Raw genomic sequence first — 21,091 nt, 5'->3', positions numbered from 1 at the left:
TGTTGAACGCAAAACAACACGTTGCCACCCACTCAGATTCAGAATATTTATTTATCCTTCAGAAATCCAATGAGCTATGAAGCTCTTTTTTACATATGTCCAGTAGGGGGTGGGTCAGAAAGTTAAAGCAACAAACAATACAAGAAAATATAGGAGTGAAAAGTATAGAAAATGTAAGCAAATCACTAAAAACAAATATACTAAAACTAAACTTTTTATTTTACCAGGTTAGGCCCACTGAGCGTTATAGCTCTTTTTAAGAAGCAACCTGGCCACAAATGAGAGCGCAACGAAGTGGCTTATTTTGTGGATACGTATAGCAGCCAAATACTCTCAACGCGTGTTTCACTCGCATGGGTTAAATCGGCCACACCCTGCTGAGGAGACCAGGTGAAGTTAAAATTGACTCAGGATTTGTCTTTTAAAAAATACATTTTGTTGTAATCACTAGCCCCGTGGAGGGAAGCCAAATGCTCATGGATAAAACAGAACGTTGGTATTGAAAATTATGCTTCTGGCCTTAGATTTCAGAGTTATTACCTTCTATGTGTGGGTCCCATCCGTTCACTACAGTACACTCTCCACCATGGGCAAATGATTGAATGAGGAATCATAAAAAACACCCTCAAATAGGATCCTACTAAAAATGCATCGTGGCCAAAGGCAGCCAAATAATATTTCGGTGCACAACCTCGGAAAGAATCACATCCAGGGACACACACACGTGACTTTATTTTGCATCACCGCAATTTCCCGCTTATGGCCACCAACACCAGTGACGATTATCTGAACCGGTAATGGGTCTTTCCTAGGTCGACTCAGCCTGAGAAGAGTACTTGGAGCGGTGTGTAAACATCACCGCTTGGGAGACAAAGACGGCCAGGCGTGGTGTCGGCCACCCACCCTCTCGTGTGCCATGCCAGCCTTCAGAGATGCTCGCTAACAGCACTTGCCCCAACAGTCTGTTCAGGCTATACAGGGGATCTTTGCGTTGTGATGCTCCAAGTAAAACCATGTGACTTGCTCCTATCTCTTAGGGGTTGGCTGCCGTCCATGGTGCAAATGTGCCCTCGGCCCACTTGGCTCCACTAAACAAAAAAATGGGGAGACAACGCACGACGAGGGGGGGAGAATATTTTGTCTGTCGTGATTTGTTGTTGTTGTCCGAGGGCAGTTGTTGGTGAGTTCATTTATACTCTCAACACCGTCCTACCCACCCGATAGCACACCGTTCGGGCGTTGGACGCGGTGGCAAGTGGGTATGAGCTGCAGTTGTCCATCTTCGTGACGGGTCCTTCTGCTGCCTTGTTCACCTATCGTGGAGGATGCCTTATCAAGTGGAGTGCAAATGCTTCTGGGTTTGAGGGTACGCGATGGGGGCGGTCAACCTGGTGTATAGGTGAGATGGTGCCAGGGATTGATTGTGTTCCGGTGGATTCAGGGCCGACCTGGGGTCTAACGTGGCAGTGATAACAGTCGTCGACGTTCAAGCATTTCAAGATGGATTGGGATGGATTGCGGTGTCACAAGACCTTCGGGGATGGTGATGATATGGAAACAGACCTTCATTCAGCCCTGGATGGATGATGATGTGTGTGTCTTGCACACGGCGCATTCACTGTTGACTGCTTGTTTTCATGCCGAGCAGTGTGTGTCAAAGGGCAAAGTCTCTGCTGAAGTGGCACTTGTCCTAGTTAAATAAATTCTCAGCCTTGACCCTTGGCATCTCATAAATTTACTTTCTGCTTGCTTAATTAATTTACTTTCAAGATCAAAGTTCTCCGAAAGCCACGGACGTGCAGTGCAACTTCTCACGTGTGCTCGGACATGGGGGATGCTGTGGGTGATGATTATCTGTGCATTTAACGTAAAACGTGGGTAGTCAGAGTATGTGTGGGACGTGTCGGAGCGCCGCGATGATGAAGCCTCTTCATCCTGCAGCTGCCCACGCTCACATGCCCTTTTCTCCTCTGCGGGACCATTCTGAAGAGAGCCGCTATGCACATCTGGCCATTGTGGCGTACTGGCATGTACCGGCCTACATCTCCACCACTGAATACGACTCTTTCTCTGCGCAGGTGTCTTTGGTTGACATCAACCCCATTGTTGGACAGGCAGCAAAGTCCGAACTGGATTCTCAATTTGGAGCAGACAAGAGCATATTTCTGCAATGTGACGTTACCAGTGCCACGGAGCTGCAGGGTTTGTGATGGTCACGTCTTCTACACCGCACTACATGGGCCCACTACAAAACTACGACATCCTATCACTACACCACTACACTACAGCCTACACTTTACTGCACCATCGTTACAGTACACCATTATACTCCAGCGCTATGCTTCACTGCACTGCTACACTACATCACTACATTACACCATTACACTACACCTTATCACCACAACCTTATACTAACACCACTACACTACACATTTATATTCCAACACAATCCTACACCACACCACTACATAATTACATTACACCACATCAACACAATTGTACACTACACCACTAGATTGCACAATTACATTACATCACATGAACACAATCCTACACTACACCACTACACTGCACAATTGCATCACATCATACACTATCACCGTATTTACCGTATGCATTGATGAAAAGCTGTGTTGAGGGCGTGTGTTGTTTGTGCGTTGGCATTACAGGGATAATAGATTACTCACTCCAGGGTAAAGTCCAAATAATTTCCAAAAATCCATGCCATGCATCGCCACGTTACCACGTGATGTAGGCAGCGTTCATTTTAATTAAAAACATTCATAAAGGAAGATGATGTTTCGTACACTTGTGTAGCGCATGGCAGGCTCACACTGTTCATTTAACACGTGGATTGGGTCCTGGACCGTGTGTGCTGTTCAACAGCAGCACGGCTCCCTGACCCACGCTTGCGATGCTGATCATTGAGTGAGTTCTGTTCAACAGCAGCACGGCTCCCTGACCCACACTTGCGATGCTGCTGATCATTGAGTGAGTGCTGTTCAACAGCAGCACGGCTCAATGACCCCTTGCGATGCTGCTGATCATTGAGTGAGTGCTGTTCAACAGCAGCACGGCTCAATAACCCACACTTGCGATGCTGATCATTGAGTGAGTGCTGTTCAACAGCAGCACGGCTCCCTGACCCACGCTTGCTATGCTGATCATTGAGTGAGTGCTGTTCAACAACAGCACGGCTCCCTTGACCCACGCTTGCGATGCTAATCATTGCTCACACGCGACGCCTGCACTTGGAGCATTGCCGCACGGGCGCTTCAAACAGCGTCCCCCACACCTGCGATTAGCACGGTTCGCCACATACGGTGCGAAAGAAGTTCAACATACATACATGATTATTATTGTTTTCAATGTTTACCCAGGAAAGCCTCTACGCTTCGTGATTCGTTTCCTGGAGGGTAATGGACAAGTGTACACAGTAGGGCATTACGATTCCTGTGCTGTATATCCTCTTGAGTAATTTGCGGTGTAATTTTTGTCACAATTTGGCCAAACGTGGACTGTGATGCCATCACGCCATTGTGCATAGACTGACGGTTCAAATTCTTTGTTTAGCTATCATGTAGCGCAGTGGATATGAGTTCATCGACTCACACAGAGACTCATAGACTCACACGGAGACCGTGATGTCGAGGGATCTGTAACGTCCACTGTGAAGCTGATGGTGCATAATGTTATGGTTAGTAGTATCAAAATCAGAATATTTATACTGGAGAAATCCGATGAGCGAAAGCTCTTTTTCACAGATGTCCAGTAGGGACGGGTCAGAACGTTACAATAACAAACAATTCAAAACATGATAAGAGTGCAAAATATAGGAAAGGTAAACAAATAACTTAAAAAAAATATACAAATACAACTAAACTATTTGTTATCTTACCAGGTAAACGCACAGAGCTATTCACTCATTTTTTCATAAGCAACCTGGCTATCGCAAATGATAGCTCAACGAAGAATTCGAGCCGTGAATCAATGCAACAAGCTGCAAACGCACTACCTACCCCTCTTGTCCACCAAAGTCGTTTGAATAGAACAAAACTCACAGACACACACAGGTGCTGCTCGCTAACAGCACTTGCCCCAAGAGTCTGTTAAGGCTATACGGAGATATGTATCTTTTTGTGTGCGTGTATAATGCTAATACGCCACTACAATTTGGATAAGATCCTATAAATAAGTTCTTTATTTTAACAAGGAATACCCAGATCATGTTCATATTAACAAGGAATACCCGGTTAATATCATGAGTAATATCTTAATTCAGGTTCCTTCTAAAGCATCACGGCATTATTCCATAAAATGCCGTGCACATTGGCCGTCACCACCCAGGCCACGAAGACAGCAGGAGGGTCAAGTACTCTCTGGACGCCACCAATAACACCGAAATCTACTTCAGATCCTTATCTATTGTAATGCGGGCCCCACTGTCCCTGCTTTAATGGCCTCTTGGCATGAGCACACGCCTTTTCCTGCTAAGCAGGTTTTCCCGCCCCCTGGAAATGAAAACACAAGACAAAGAACCTCCGTGTAGCCTTAATAGACTTTTGAGGCAAGTGCTGTAAGCGAATACCTATGAAGGCTGACAGCTCATGAGGGGGTGGGTGGCCAACACCACACCCGGCCGCCTTTGTCTCCTGAGTGGTGATGTTTTACACACCGCATCAAGTACCCATTTGAGGCCCAGGACTGGTTCAAATAATCGCCACTGGTGTTGGTGGCCGTGAACGGGAATCGAATTCGGGTCGCCGAGTTTTTAGCGCAACGTATAGCTAACCGCTACACTACCGCTCCCCACTAATACATTCAAACACAAACACCTGAATGACAGACAAGAGGCCGTGCCCACAGGCGCAGGGCCTTTGCCACAACACACAAACATGTTCCCTGGCACCAAATGCACACGAACGTAAAGGCAACCGACTTCACGCCACCGTGCAGACAAACAGGAGAATAATGCCACTGCCTTCCCATGCGCAGTCACACGGCCTGTGTCGGGTGGATGCGAAGTCCACCCAGCACAGCTCAGCCTATGGCACCGGTCGACCCAGCAGCAGCATTTTGTTGAACAGGGCACACACCCTGCTGATGAGGTTCAAAGAAGGTGATACCAGTCCGGAGTGCCACCAGTGGTGAGATGTTCACTCCCTCACCTGGTATACAGGAGGTTGTGGGTGATAAGCCACTTTGTTGAGCTATGATTTGTGGCCAGGTCACGTCTGAAAAAGAGCTCTATAGTTCAGTGGGCCTTACCTGGTGAAATAAAAAGTTTAGTTTTTAAACCGACGCTGATGGAACACATTTGTCCAGAACCTCTGGTGGCCGGGACATTGTGAGCATTGCGATCGGCAGCGAGACGACGCTATGCCCCCTTTCCATTGTGGATCTTGCAACGCAGACGCCTTCGACAAGACCAAGAGCCACTTTGGGGCGATCGACATCGTCATCAACAACGCCGGTATCAACAATGAAGCCGAGTGGGAGAAGACCTTCAACATCAACCTGGTACGTGTAGACCTTCAACAGCAAGCTGTCGTGTGTGTGTAGACCATCAGCATAACCCTGGTGGAGGCATCGAGACCATGAACGTCACCCTGGTGAAATGCTCTTGGAGAACTCGCGCAGTGGATGCGTGTTCATCGACTCGTACGGAGACCCATCGACTTGCACAGAGATCCATCGACTTGCACAGAGACCCATAGACTCGCACGGAGACCCATAGACTCACACGGAGACCCATCGACTTGCACGGAGACCCATAGATTCGATAATATTAATACTGCTTGTGGGAAGTCAGCAGCGGTCATTCTGTGGACAAACCGGTGTCTGCCAATGGGAATGCGGAGTGGGGGGGGTGCTGCTAGCGGATTAATTAGAGCGTATCCCCCAATTGCTCCGAGGCTCTTGAAGTAGCGGAATTCGCTCGATGCTGCACACAGACGCTACTGAGGCCGCGCGTGTGCGACGGTGGCGGCGGCTTCGCACTTTCAGGACCCTGCACCTGCCATGCGTTGCGTGCAGGTGGCCGTAGTGAGGAGCACGTACCTGGCCTTTGAGATGCTCAGCAAGGGTGGCGTCGTCATCAACATCGCGTCGATGGCAGGTGAGCGGCCCTCCTCACGGTCCTCGTCGTGCGGCCAGCCGCTGCGAACGTCGTCGCATCTGGAAACGATTCCATGCAATGATTGTCGCGATTGTTCCACCGCACCCCCCAAGGATCCTCCCGCGTAAACTGGACGCGGGGTTGTTGAATAGAATAAATGAGCCCCTCCATGGTAAAAATGCACCCGGGGTTTGAGACAGTGTGAGGGGTCTGCTGTATCGGCAAAAACTGCTTCGTGCTCAGTCAATGGCAGCCGCGGTGTGGGAGTAGCGGGGACCTGTTGACGACGGAACAACGGACACTTCGTTCGTCCGTTTGTGATCGAGATTCACTCAAGCGACGCTGGTTGCACACCCCCGTCTTGGCGAGTTGTGTATGTATGTACGTTGAACTTCTTTCGCACCGCACATAGCCAACCGTGCTAATCGGAGTTGCAGGGGAAAAGGACAACAAACTAAACACAACAACCAGCAATTCTAAAGAAAAATCAGTGGACAGAGCCAGGGGACAGAAAAGTGCCAAGCCTAACCAGGTTACGTCGCTCAAATCACGTGGCCTCCGATCCATCCAACACCCCCCCTCACCCCACGCCCCCTCCCACACCGAGCCCGCAAGGGCAGCAGTCTAGAAGGGGTCACGAGTGATGGCCAGTGGGTGATTCTTTCAAACTGCTGCTTAGATGAGATCGATGTCAGCATAGGGTCACTGGCGAGCGATATTTGATCGGGCCCTGGGCCCTATCCATCATCAAACCACACTGACCAGCGTGGTGAGGCACAACCCACGTGACCAGGGCCTGGCGTTTGAACAGGCCTCCTTCGTCCAGCAGGGGATCGACAGACCCGGGGAGGGCGGTTAATAGCGATTGTTCCATCGGCGACTCGCTCTGCTTGTTCATCCTTTTGCTGCCTTTTTCACCCAGTTCAACGTAATTTCATCTCCCGAACAGTGCTGGCACGTTGTCGTAATGCCGGGGGGTGCACGGCAGTGGCCCGGGAGCCACGCCGGTGCCCTCCCCACCACCCCCGCTGTATACAGGCACTGTTTGGCTCGGGCTGCTGCTGCTGTTGTCTCGTTGGTCGCACTGCGGGGGGTTTGAGCTGTGCCGCTTTGCTGCTTGTGCCCACTGTGTGTTTGCAGGCCTGGGCGTCATCCCGTATGCGCCGGTATACTGTGCATCCAAGCACGGCGTCGTCGGATTTTCCCGCGCCGTCGCGGTGAGTTTTTTATTTCAAGCGCGAGAGGTGAAATCGTACAAAACACAAGGAGTTTTTATTTTAATTTTAAAATACAGTTCATCATCGATTACCCGGCTTTCAACATTATCCGGAGGCCGATCTGGCAAATCTCCATCACAGCTGATGGAGTTGGATTCAGACTCTGAATGGCCACCTCTCAATTCTACAGCCCTCTATCATCACCCCATGCAGAGTCTTCGAGATTGGAGTAATAAGTACAGCACATTGAATACAGGAACTGTTTACAGTAGGATATTTATTCGTCTATTTGTAAACAAATTAAAAACACAAAAAACATATACACAACAATAATGTGCTAATCAAATACTACACAAAGCTAGCGAATTATTATTAATAGAGAGAATACAACACAACAGGAGTGAATTGTCTTATATTTCGGAATCTCTAAGGCTGTTGCACTTGGATATAAGCAATAATGTATCTATGCATTTTTGGAATATAATCGATACTATAACACAACAATCAGTTGATAATGTGTTTAATCAAACAAAAACTAGCCCAATGAATAAATTCTCTAGACTTCATAGTAAACAAGTCCCTACTAAAAACTAACAATTTAAAAACAAAACCGTAATGAACTTATCTAACACTGTTTTAACCAGTGACATGATTTCTGTCCTTTCTAAAGGCCTTAACTTTGCCGTTACCCCACGCACAATTCCAGTGGATGAGATCATTGCTGAGGTAGAATCAGCAGTAAGACTACTTCCACATAATGAGGCAGAGATGACTAAACACGAGGTTGCCAAAATAATTGAGAATAGTAAAGTACCAAAAGTAAATATTAGCTTGAACGAAGCAAAAGCCTTAAGAGAGCTCCGATTCAATAAAGATATTCAAATCCTAGCAGCTGATAAAGGCCGCACTACTGTAGTGATGTCACGAGCTGATTATGATGATACAATTAAAGATTTACTCGATGAAAGTACCTACATTAATATTAAACGAGATCCAACCAATACTTTAGAATGTAAGACTACTGCAATCATTGCAAATTAATTAATTCCTAAGAATGAGCAATACCGAATTAAGCCAAGGGCTTCAAAACCACCGCGATTGTATGGGCTACCAAAGGTTCATAAAATCGGCATCCCATTACAACCCATAGTCAGTACAATTGGCTCTGCCACATATAAATTGGCAAAATATATAACTAAACAAATACAGCTGTACATCGGTAGGACATCTTTATTCATTAAAAATTCAGAACATCTTGTGAATGTGATTAAAGATATCAAACTTAACCCTAATGATATTCTGGTGAGTTTTCATGTGATTTCTCTATTCACAAAGGTTCCAGTGAACGAGTTGCTTAAATTACTTGATACACTGGTAAAGAATACAGGTTTACCAAAAGATGTTCCGAAACTAGCTGATCATTGCTTAAATAACACTTACTTCTTATGGAGAGGCGATTTCTTTAAACAAAGGGGAGGAGCAGAAATGGGCTCTCCTTTATCTACTGCTATAGCCAATCTGTACATGGAGAATTTTGAAACAAGAGCACTTGCCTCGAGTACATTAAAACCATCCTTTTGGTTTAGATATGTTGATGACACTTTGGTTAAATTTCGATTTAAAGCTTTCGTGACTGCAGGGATTCATCTTCTTGGTTCTTTCAGTAAAGTCACGTAGAAGGGAAATAATAAAATAATAATAAAACATAATTAAATAATTCTCACGTCGTTTCGGCCACAACGCAAGCAGCCGTCCTCAGGTGAAGAACAGGTCTGTCGGAAAGACAGCGTCTGAATGAACACCACCAGGCTTGGCAGCGTATATTTAAGCTGGGTTGTAGGGGGAAGAGCGCCTTGACGAAATAATTTGCATATCAAGAGGAATTTAGCATATTTATGGGAAATGCAGATATGGGATTAGTCACTACTTGTGGAATGCGTAGGAGGTGGGCGGCAGGTTTCAAAGTCATATAATGCCCGTGCATTATGCAGGATTAGCAGTATCAAAGGGAGGGAGTAGGGTTAGCATTAATAAAGGGAAGGAATGTTAATAGTATGGAGCTGCAGCAACTAAACCACTACGTAAAAAAATGTAAGAGAAAAAAGTTTAGCTGGAGGCATATTATATTTTTTGCGACATAGAATTGTAATGTATGACTTATTGTTAGTAGCTCAGCTTATTGGAGAGTATATTTAGTATACTGATGATACTGATGTAGTTTATATTTTAGTTTTTTACATGGTGGTTTAGTTGCTGCAGTTCCATACTATTAACATTCCTTCCCTTTATTAATGCTAACCCTACTCCCTCCCTTTGATACTGCTAATCCTGCATAATGCACGGGCATTATATGACTTTGAAACCTGCCGCCCACCTCCTACGCATTCCACAAGTAGTGACTAATCCCATATCTGCATTTCCCATAAATATGCTAAATTCCTCTTGATATGCAAATTATTTTGTCAAGGCGTTCTTCCCCCTCCAACCCAGCTTAAATATACGCTGCCAAGCCTGGTGGTGTTCATTCAGACGCTGTTTTTTCGACAGACCTGTTCTTCACCTGAGGACGGCTGCTTGCGTTGTGGCCAAAACGTCGTGAGAATTATTGTATTATGTTTTATTTGTATTATTTTATTATTTCCCTTCTACGTGACTTTACCGAAAGAACCAAGAAGACACTTTGGTTGTCTGGCCACATGGTAAAGATGCACTTAATGATTTCCTAAATCATCTCAATGCACAAAACCCGGCTATCCAGTTCACCATGGAAATGGAGGTAAATAACAGACTCCCGTTCCTAGATATTTTGCTGGGACATGGTCTTCATGGCAAAATAACACACAGCGTTTACCGAAAGCAAACGCACACTGATGCCTATCTGAATGCAGATTCACATCATCACCCAGCTCAGAAATCGTCTCTTATCAAAACACTCATACATCGGGCAAAAACAGTGTCAGATGGTGAGAGTCTAGTGAGAGAGATGAAACATGTTAAAGAAGCACTAAGACAGAATGGCTACAATAATGCTCAAATTAACAGAGCACTGAAGGCAAAATCACGAACGCAAAGCAAAACTGCTGAAAGCGATAAGATTGTTCAAACAATCAAAATTCCATACATCTCAGGAGTAACTGACAAATTTGCCCGGGTTTTGAAAAAGCAAAACATTAAAGTAAGATTTCGATTTAAAGCTTTCGTGACTGCAGGGATTCATCTTCTTGGTTCTTTCGGTAAAGTCACGTAGAAGGGAAGTAATAAAATAATAAAAATAAAACATAATAAAACAATTCTCACGACGTTTCGGCCACAACGCAAGCAGCCGTCCTCAGGTGAAAACCAGGTCCGTCGAGGCGACAGAGTCTGAATGAAACAGCACACGGGCTTAGAGCATATATATAAGCTGGGCGCATTGACAAAGGAATTTGCATATCAACAGGAATTTAGCATATTTATGGGAAATGCAGGAATGTAATTAGTACTGCATATGCATGTGCATTATGCAGGATTAACAGCATCAAAGGGAGCTGCAGTTACTGCTGCTGCAGAAGTTGCTGCTGCTGCTGTAGTTTCTGCTGCTGCTGCAGTTGCTGCTGCTGCTGCTGCAGTTGCTGCTGCTGCTGCACTTGCTGCTGCTGCTGCACTTGCTGCTGCTGCTGCACTTGCTGCTGCTGCTGCAGTTGCTGCCTTATCCATTTTAATATAACACTATGTATTATTCTACCCACCCTAATGTGTATCATACTGCTGTATGTTTACTGTACAATTACGACACCATACATTACTCTGCACACTGCACCATGCCAGTGAGTGGAACGCGGTCTGAAAGTCACCGTTAACGTGAACACAATCAGTTAAGATCCGAAATGGTTTATTACGTCCTTCCAATGATTGCTAAGCCAGAATCCATCTTCTCGGTTGAAATTGTCTCTGTGTTTGTATATGTGGATCGCCTCATGAACGAATCTCTCATGATAGCCAGATGGCTTGCAGAGAACCTCTGTCTTGGAGAAGTCAATGTCATGTGAGCCCACTGAATTGTAACAGTGATCTGCCACGGCTGAGGTGTTTGTCCTACCGTGTTTCAGGTCTGCCTTATGTGAACATATGTGAACATAAGGCAGACCTGAAACACGGTAGGACAAACACCTCAGCCGTGGCAGATCACTGTTACAATTCAGTGGGCTCACATGACATTGACTTCTCCAAGACAGAGGTTCTCTGCAAGCCATCTGGCTATCATGAGAGATTCGTTCATGAGGCGATCCACATATACAAACACAGAGACAATTTCAACCGAGAAGATGGATTCTGGCTTAGCAATCATTGGAAGGACGTAATAAACCATTTCGGATCTTAACTGATTGTGTTCACGTTAACGGTGACTTTCAGACCGCGTTCCACTCACTGGCATGGTGCAGTGTGCAGAGTAATGTATGGTGTCGTAATTGTACAGTAAACATATAGCAGTATGATACACATTAGGGTGGGTAGAATAATACATAGTGTTATATTAAAATGGATAAGGCAGCAACTGCAGCAGCAGCAGCAAGTGCAGCAGCAGCAGCAAGTGCAGCAGCAGCAGCAAGTGCAGCAGCAGCAGCAAGTGCAGCAGCAGCAACTGCAGCAGCAGCAGCAGCAGCAACTGCAGCAGCAGCAGAAACTACAGCAGCAGCAGCAACTTCTGCAGCAGCAGTAACTGCAGCTCCCTTTGATGCTGTTAATCCTGCATAATGCACATGCATATGCAGTACTAATTACATTCCTGCATTTCCCATAAATATGCTAAATTCCTGTTGATATGCAAATTCCTTTGTCAATGCGCCCAGCTTATATATATGCTCTAAGCCCGTGTGCTGTTTCATTCAGACTCTGTCGCCTCGACGGACCTGGTTTTCACCTGAGGACGGCTGCTTGCGTTGTGGCCGAAACGTCGTGAGAATTGTTTTATTGTTTTATTTTTATTATTTTATTACTTCCCTTCTACGTGACTTTACCGAAAGAACCAAGAAGATTAAAGTAAGATTTGGTACAGTGCACAAAATTCAAAAACTGGTATCTGGCACTGAAGACGAATTGCCTAAATTATCAACAGAAGGTGTATATCAGATTCATTGTTTATGTGGCAGATGCTATATTGGACAGACGGGACGCAACATCAGTGTAAGACTAAAAGAACACCAAAGAAACATTAAATTATCTCAAACACAACTGTCGGCAGTGGCAGAGCATGCTTGTCAACAAGGACACTCAATTGATTTTGATAACGTTGAGGTGTTGTGTAAAACTAATTATTACTGGCCAAGACTAATTAGAGAATCCATTGAAATTGAGAGAAACAGAAATAATTTCAATCGCTCTGACAGCTACAGGCTTAGTGCGGCCTGGAAGCGTATTATCAAATAAATACAATTACAATTCCTTATAAGGGAAACAAATACCAATGAATAACAATTGAATGATTACCAATCTATATAATTACAATACTCCCCCTCCTTGCCTCGAATCACTGCACCACATTGAATTGAATTAAATGATGATGTCATCCTGATGCTGCTCTATTTGAGACTGGAAGCAACAGGTGAGCTTCACCATTCTTGCCCAATGAAGCTGATTGTAATTATCAGCGAAACGTCGTACTCAAATTTTAAAATGCTGTTGATTCTCTCTTCAGCACACCGGTGGGCTAAAGAAGTCAATTAATTTGTCCCTTGAAAACGTGACACATTTTTTACTGTTTGGCCGTGTCGGGTGGTGGAGGGTTACGACACATTTATAAATAACGCGATCTGACCCAAAAACCTATATTATGAAAAATAAGCTGTTTTAAATAATTAGTGATTATTCGGTGTTTTTGAAAATCCAGAGCCCCCAGATAATCAATGATCTACTGCGTGTCTTTCCTTTAAAATGTGCTATGAAATAATCATAATATTTACACTTGTACAGCGCTCGCTTGAAATGCTTCAGCAACTCAAAGCACCTCACGTAGCATCTCACCCCAAACATTCAAAGGGCACACCCCAGTCGCAGCTGTCCCTGTGTGGAACGAGGTGACTCAGGTTTGGCCGCCATGCTTGATTACAATTGAGTCGGCTGCAGTGTCATTTTTTTTTTTATTGCGCATCTTCGGTCCATGATGCTGGCATGCACCTGCCTACTCGTTATGGGCGACGTCACGGTATCTGAGAAGCTGTCGGCGTCGTGGTATCCGTGGTTGATGCAGCGAGGTGTATAGACCCCAAATACGCACCCTAGCAAGGTGCTCGAGCCAGTTTTTGAGCCGCGAACCTCTGCAACGAGCGGTGACCGCGCCACCGCTGGGCCACCGCGTAACTGCCTCGGGGTGTCTCCAGGCTTTGCCTTCACGCAAGCGTTGTCTCGCTTCGAGCTTCACATGTTGCTCCCGGGAGAGCGTCACCTGACCCTGTGCGTCACCATGCGTCCCCGTGCATCCCCGTCCTGCGCGTATCCGTGTGTACGCAGGGCGCGTGTGAGCTGCAGGGCCGTGGCGTGCGCGTGTGCTGCGTGTGTCCCACCTACGTGGACACGCCGCTTCTGAGCACGGTGGGGAGGGCTGACACCATGGGGCAGTTTGAGGACCTGAGAGAGGGGATGGTAAAGACTCTCATGGACACGCCGATAATGCAGTGAGTGACGATGATGACATTAAGAACTGAGCGCGTGTGGAATTTGGGTGCTGTCATTCTTATAGCGCTGGCCGGAAGGAGCTGCATTGGTTCACGCTAGGGGCAATGGTGCTGCGTGGTCTGGCCTAGGGGCACCCCCAGCGGCAGCTGGCTCCGTATATTATTCTGTCAGTAAAGAGCGATGTTGCCTTGTGTTTTCTCAAATTAAGTAAAAAAGTCATTTGCAGTGTAATCTTTTTCAAATTTGGCAAATGTGGACCGTGATTTCGGCACACGATGGCCTAATCTTCAATGATGCCACTAGACCACTGCAAGTGAAGCAGATGGCGCGTATTATTTTATGTTTTTTATGGTAATAACTGGGGGCGACCTGCAAGGATTTCAAACCGCGAACCTCTGCGCCACCGCTGAGCCCGAGCTGGTGACGCGCATGCTCACGTCTCCGCCCTAACCACGAAGTCTACGTTGGCAGATTTTCTGATCCATTGCTGGCGATTCCACCTTTCCATAGCAGAAACCCCTCTCAATGTATGGCGGCTGAGCGCGACCTACCGCTTAGTTTACAGTGCCTAGAGAGGTGATTTGGCCAAATGTGGCGGGAAGGTTGTAGGGCTTTGGGGGATTGCATTTCACAATGCCTTGAAAACACGGTGACATTAGAGATGTTAAAATATCCACACGGCGCACCTGTGTACACACGTCTCACCAGCTTCCTTTGGTAAGTCGCTATGTCACAACAATTTGCATTTTCAGGTATGGCTAGGGTGTATTCTGTCAATCATTTCTGCACACAGTTCATGCCAATTTTTTAATAAAAAAGCATGTTAGACTGTGTGCGTGTTGTGTTTATACATGCCTGTGCACGAATGTGTTTTATGCGTGTGTTATTTTGGGGAGTGTACCTCCGATAAGCACAGTTCAACATATGTACAGGCAAGTCCTCAATTTACGAACACCAGACTTGCGAACACCCGCACTACAAACCAGCTTCCATTTTTTTTTTACATTAACTTAAAAGGCAAACTTGCAAATTGAAACGCTGAACTATTTTGTTCAGCTTGAGCGATCCTGCGTCAGATGGAATGAGTCAGCCGCGCGCTGAGAGTGAGTGTCTGTGTGTGTGTGTGCGCCCGGATACGTGTGTGGGGAGCGGTAGTGTAGCGGTTAGTGCACTGCACTACAAACCCGGCGACCCGAGTTCGATTCCTTCTCACGGCCAACACCAGTGACGATTATCTGAACCGGTCCTGGGCCTCCCCTAGGCCGACTCAACCTCAAATAAGTACCTGGTGTGGTGTAATATGGGACCGTTCTTGCCAGTATCAAAATATAAGAATAGGTTTTACCCTTTCTGGCGATAAAACAGGTGTTAACATGTTAAAACACCAAACGGAAACCTTTTGCAAGGAATCCTGTCTGCATTAACCACACGAACATCCAATCAGGGCATTTATATAATCAGGGCATTTATAGCTCAGGGTGAGTAGCTACTTATAGCACCCCGAGCTACAAATGCCCCCTGGCACTGACCAGCATGGTGAAGTACGGTAAACGAATCCCATGACTGACATGGCACGCGGTGGCCTTCGACCAGCAGCGGGCTTTGCCTGGTAGGATGGGGATGGTTTAGTTTTATTTCTATGTGTTTGGGTGATTTTGTTAACTTTCGTACGACTATCGTGTTTTTGTCCTGTTTGTTGTTTAAATGGACATCTTTGTTCGTGGCTTGTTGCATAGATTCACGCTAGAATTATTCGTTGAGCTATCATTGGTAATAGCCAGGTTGCTTCTGAAAAATGTGTTAATATAGCCCAGTGGGCTTTATCTGGGAAGATAAATAATAGTTTAGTTTAATTTGTATATTTTTAAAGTTATTTCTTCACGCCGTTCGTCTTTTTGTTTGTTGTAACGTTCTGACCTCGTGCCCCTACTGAACCGTCTGTGAAAAAAGAGCTTTGTAGCTCATCGAATTCCTCCTGCAGTATAAATACAGATTATGATGTTGACAGTACTAACCGGAACTCTGCTTCACAGTGGACGTTACAGGTCCCGTGACATCATTCTTAGGCCATTGTGTGTGATGGCATCACGGTCCACGTTTGGCCAAGTTTTGAAAAAAATTGCACAGCAAATTACACAATAGGATATACAAGTATAAATACATATTCTGATTCTGGAATGACGAGACCTGTGAATCGTAATTATGACCGTGAATATAAAGGAGCCAGGGGCTGTTTAGGATGGGCTTGCAAAGAGTAAGTCTGAGTCTCGGGGGTTGGCTGCTGAACTGCACTGTGTGAATGCCCGCACACGTGATGTTAGAACAAGACAAATTGCTGGTAGCGAGCACCTATAAACTAAACTGAAACATTTTTTTTTATTTTACCAGCTAAGGCCCACTGAGCTGTTTAGCTCTTTTTTAGAAGCGACCTGGCTACCAAAAATGATAGCTCAACGAAGTGGTTTATCATCATGTGGAAATTTATTCTAAATGTGGAAGGAAAAACCGGAGGAGCCGGAGAAAAATCCACGCCTGTGAAGGCGAGCATGGCACACAAGGGGGTGGGTGGCCCAACACCACTACCCAGTGCTGATGTTTACACACCACTCCCCAGTGCTGATGTTTGCACACCGCACCGGGTACTCATTGTATGGCTGAGTCGACCTAGGGGAGGCCCAGGACCGGTTCAAATATTCTCCACTGTTATTGGTCGTGTACAGGAACCGAACTCGGGTTGCCGGGTTCCTAGCGCAGTGCACTAACCACTGCACTACCGCTGCCCTGTGATGTGATTGCTATGACCTCCCCATTCACACACAGTACCCGTGCATTACCTTGCCTGCCCTCTTGACAGTGAAATTAGTGCAACATACGCAGAGGAACAAAGTACATGCAGGTTTAATAGTCGTCATCGGGCATGACCTATCCGCTGCTAGATGAAGACATCCCCAAGCTCATGATTCACCTGGCACCTGCCACAGCGCTGCCATGTTTTACTAGTTTGCTTTGTCATTGTAGGTGACCCAGGTCGCTCTTGCAAATGAAACTCCATCCCTGGGTCTCTTAAATGTCTCACCCGGTTAAAGAATGTACACCTTGAAGCGTTATCTGACTGTCGACTTCACAGTGGAGCATCTAGTCGGGGGCGTTCCCCCCACTCTGGCTGCCACTCTGCTGTTAGTCTCGGCCTCCAGAGGTCATCCCTGCTGTTTGCGATGATGCATCTTGCTCAAGCCCCACTTTTCTTAACAGTCAACGTTACGCCTCTGACATGCATGCGTTCTCTAATCCACCTGTTCCTCTCTCTCTCGGTGTATTTCCAAGCCTACGTCCCACTTCACTTATTTTGCAGATTTTCACTTTTGTTCCATTTTGTTGTCGTAGGAGGTGAAAGGCACCGATTAAACGCAGTCTCCTCGAGGCACATCCATAATTTATGCTACTCTTCATTGCTATGTTCCATTTTCCTAAAGCACCCCAACCACCCTTTCACCCGCATCTTAAAAATGTAACATACAATAAGTTAATTAAACCGTGGGTAATGTGCCCGTCAGAGGAACACACCTAGACAACACAGCACAATATAAAATGTGAGGACAGGGAGGCAATTATTTTTGTGAAGAAAAAAAAACGTTAAAGAAAACGATTCTCAGAATTATGGCTAGTGAAAGCGTCGGGAATATCTAAATCACAGAATTGCGATGGTCTGAACGCGACGAATACAAAGTGCCTAAGGACGATTGCTGACGGCGGCGAGCGCAACCGCTGCCCGCCCGCCCGCACGTCCGCCCGCTCGCGAGCGCGCTGCTCACCGTTCACTCCGTGTCCATGCGCGCAGGCCCTGCTCGGTGGTGGAGGGAGTAATTCGCCTCCTGGAGGACGACTCGCTGAATGGCACCGTAATGTCGGTGACTCCCAAGAAAGGCGCGTACGTACACGCGTTCCCCAGCAGCCTGCTCTGAGAGCCACAGACGTCCAAGATGCACAACCACTCAACCCGAGACGTCATCGGCCTTTCGTCCATCGCGATACCCATGGGCCTTCTAAACGTTGCGAGCCCAACGAATTATATTGTCACGTGTATGTATGTATGATTAACTTTTTTCGCACCATACGTAGCCAAACGTGCTCACCTGGTGCACAAGTGTTTTTAGTGACGTGCAGGTTATCGTTTGAGCTCACCGTGGGGGAGTTGGAACGGCGATTCTCACAGCCAAACTTAGCGATTAGACAATGCAATGTTTGGCTTGAAACGCGTAAAGCATCTGACAGGTAAGATCCTGGAAGTCGGAATGACAATCACCAGACAATCTGTAAAAATCGAATATGAATCATATTGGCTGTGAAAATCTACAAGTTAACTAAATGTCAAACATTATGCAGCACGTAATATACCTCATATACTGTATGCTGAAGTGAGACGATCAGATCATGGAGATGAATATGAACTCGATTCCGTACGTCAGGTTGGGAAGGTCTGCGTGAATGGATTGATCGCAATAGCCCCTGGAATAACTCAACAGACTTGTCAACTCAAGACGGGTCAGGGCAGCTGTATTTTGTACCCAACAGTGGCAGCTCGCAACTTTAAGTCTGGTGGCGGCAAACACCGCCACACTCGGGAATTTTCCAGTGTTAGATGACGTATGCTCGGTGGCTTTCATTCACAGCTGTAATGTGATGACTCCATTCGGAGTGAGGTCACCAGGTCGGCGCGTGACACGCGGACACGCCGTCACTCACAGTGCCACCGAGACAGAGCCACCCCACACTGAAGCCTGACCCTCACTATTACCTATGACCCCCCCCCCCCATCCACGGTTGTTCACGGGGGTTGTCAGGATTTGGGGGTTCGCTGATGTATTCAAAGCCACATTCTTTTTTGTTCTGATTTCGACCGTCTTATTTGAATTGTTTCTTCCGTCTCTCGTGCAGTTTTGTTTCGCTGTTGGCCTGAGTATAACCCAAGCCGACGGTTTGCATCGGAGACTAAATAATCATTCTTTACCACAAGATGGGAATGCTGATGTTATGAATGTAGGAGTCTATTAACCGTTGCAGCAATGCATCTTCTCGTGACTAATATTGTTAATTTCATGTGTCATCATATTCGTGTCCTATCATCGTTCTCATCAACTCATCTCATCACACTATTTTGCTGTACAAATAGCTAATTCTTTGTTCAGCGCCTTAAGCCAAGGTGCTATATAAATAAAAAATAATATCAGATAACTAGTACAGAGCGGAACAAGCAATGATTCATCATTGATTTGGGAGTGTTTGTGAATGGTAATATCGGCTGTGTAAAACCAACGTGTTAAAGGAACCAACGACGTAACAGGACATGCGCTCGCGTGTGCTTGAACACTTGCAGAGAGTGCGTGTCATCTTGGCCGCCGCGTAGCAGTGCAAACGTGCTTCACGTCCCTGTACCGGAGGGGCAGTACGCGCCGGTGTGTTAGGTAGGTTTTAGGTGATATAACTCGATAACAAATCATCCTGCTGGTCACTCTGGCAGCAGATAAGCCCATAAAATGCGATCATTTTTCTTCTCAGAGTCTGAAATCTTAAAACAAGTGAAGTACATTTTTTATTTTTTGCTTAAACACACGGTGCCTTTCTGCCACATCTGCCTCCCAAAGTGCCGTCACATCAGTACTCATGGATGTAAAAATAGATTATAGTAAAACATTGGATTGCGAGTAACTTGGTCTATGAGCAAAATTTTAAAATAAATATTAATTTGATAAACGAGCGAGGTCTTACAATACGAGTAGTACGTATATGCTTTGTCTGCTGAGCGTCACGTGATCACAACTGATATACGAGTGCTTTGATATACGAGTGCTTTGAATTACAAACACGTTTCCGGAACGAATTATGCTCGCAATCCAAGGTTTTTACTGTATTTGAAATCAAAGCACTGATGTGCCTGAAACGATGTGCAAAGTTACGAAGCAGAAAATGCAAACGGGGAGGATGTGCGTGGGTATGAATGAGAGTGTTTTGAAAACAAGTGGATGGATTTGGTTTCAGTTTGGTGGCATTTGCTTTTGAGTGTAATTTTTAAAGTAACTTTTTAGCTGAGAAACAAGGCAGCCGCTGCCACAGTAGTGTCAGCAGAGTTTACTCTCCAACACACTCTCGAACACACAAGTGTGCTGAACGAGTAACGAATTTGCACGTTTTGTTTATGTGACAAACCTTACTAACTGGTGGTGGCGGGTTTAATGACATTTATATGAACGCGATCTGACCCAAAAAACCTCCATTAGGGATAATATTGGTCACGAAAGCCCAACTACTGTTACGTGTTAAACTGTCAGTGGTGTAATTTTCTCTGCACTGGACTGGCACAATAGAGGTCGCCGGTTCGATGCCATCTCCCGGGCACGGCAGCGGAGGCAAAGAGGATGAATTTCTTCAATCACCTCATGTCCACCTAACAGTGTGTAAATGGGTTCCCATGTGGTGAGATAAAATGTGGTGTACGCCCACCCCTTGCCACAAACAATTGCACCGGAATCAATTACCGCTTGCTGACTTTGAGAACCAATTTAGAAAATGTTTACCGCGGTTACAATTATACCGTCTGGATAGTTTTACTCTTTAAACCTTTATATAAATGCAAATGTTTATTGCCATCCTGTGTTTGTTACGTAGACGCATTTAAGTGTCAATGTGTGTCAATGGCAGGGTCGATGGTGCGTGCGTGGCGGGTGTTGAAGTGTGGGCCTAGCACCGGCATTGTGCGGACGCACAGCTTCCCGCACATCATCATGGGAGGAAGTATGTTAAACTTCTTTCGCACCGTACCTAGCCAACCGTGTTAATCGGAGGGGCAGTTGGGGGGGGTGGGGGACAACAGACTAATCGCAACCACACCACCTGTAAATTTTTTGTCTACAATAAAATTATTAATTAATTCACCGAACGCTATGGATTATTATTATTTTTGGGCTGTCCCTGTGCAAGTGTAGTGAGTGACTTCCGAGACACAACGTGTAGAGGGCTTCTTATTTATTTCTCAAACTTCAAGCACAATCACTGAGCGACATATATATATACACGGCTACGCATAGCTGACCCATCTACACAGCCCTAT

At 45.9% G+C, this 21,091-nt stretch overlaps 1 protein-coding gene across 1 annotated transcript in view; it reads left to right on the top strand.

Moving 5' to 3' along the window:
• Positions 1 to 19,226, top strand: part of HPGD (15-hydroxyprostaglandin dehydrogenase) — a 32,444-nt gene extending 13,218 nt beyond the window's left edge. The window contains exons 2-7 of the mRNA XM_061577846.1: positions 2,079 to 2,202; positions 5,414 to 5,520; positions 6,037 to 6,118; positions 7,259 to 7,335; positions 13,822 to 13,985; positions 17,825 to 19,226. Coding sequence (XP_061433830.1) covers positions 2,079 to 2,202; positions 5,414 to 5,520; positions 6,037 to 6,118; positions 7,259 to 7,335; positions 13,822 to 13,985; positions 17,825 to 17,948 — 678 coding nt within the window. The 3' untranslated portion in view covers positions 17,949 to 19,226. The remainder of the gene's footprint in view (positions 1 to 2,078; positions 2,203 to 5,413; positions 5,521 to 6,036; positions 6,119 to 7,258; positions 7,336 to 13,821; positions 13,986 to 17,824) is intronic.
• Positions 19,227 to 21,091: the final 1,865 nt, after the last annotated feature.

This window comes from Lethenteron reissneri, chromosome 8, assembly GCF_015708825.2.
Source record: "Lethenteron reissneri isolate LAM-NWPU_2019-01 chromosome 8, ASM1570882v1, whole genome shotgun sequence".
In the NCBI taxonomy this organism is placed as follows: domain Eukaryota; kingdom Metazoa; phylum Chordata; class Hyperoartia; order Petromyzontiformes; family Petromyzontidae; genus Lethenteron; species Lethenteron reissneri.
Note: the sequence above shows the minus strand (reverse complement) of the source record. Positions and strands in the feature narration are given on the sequence as shown.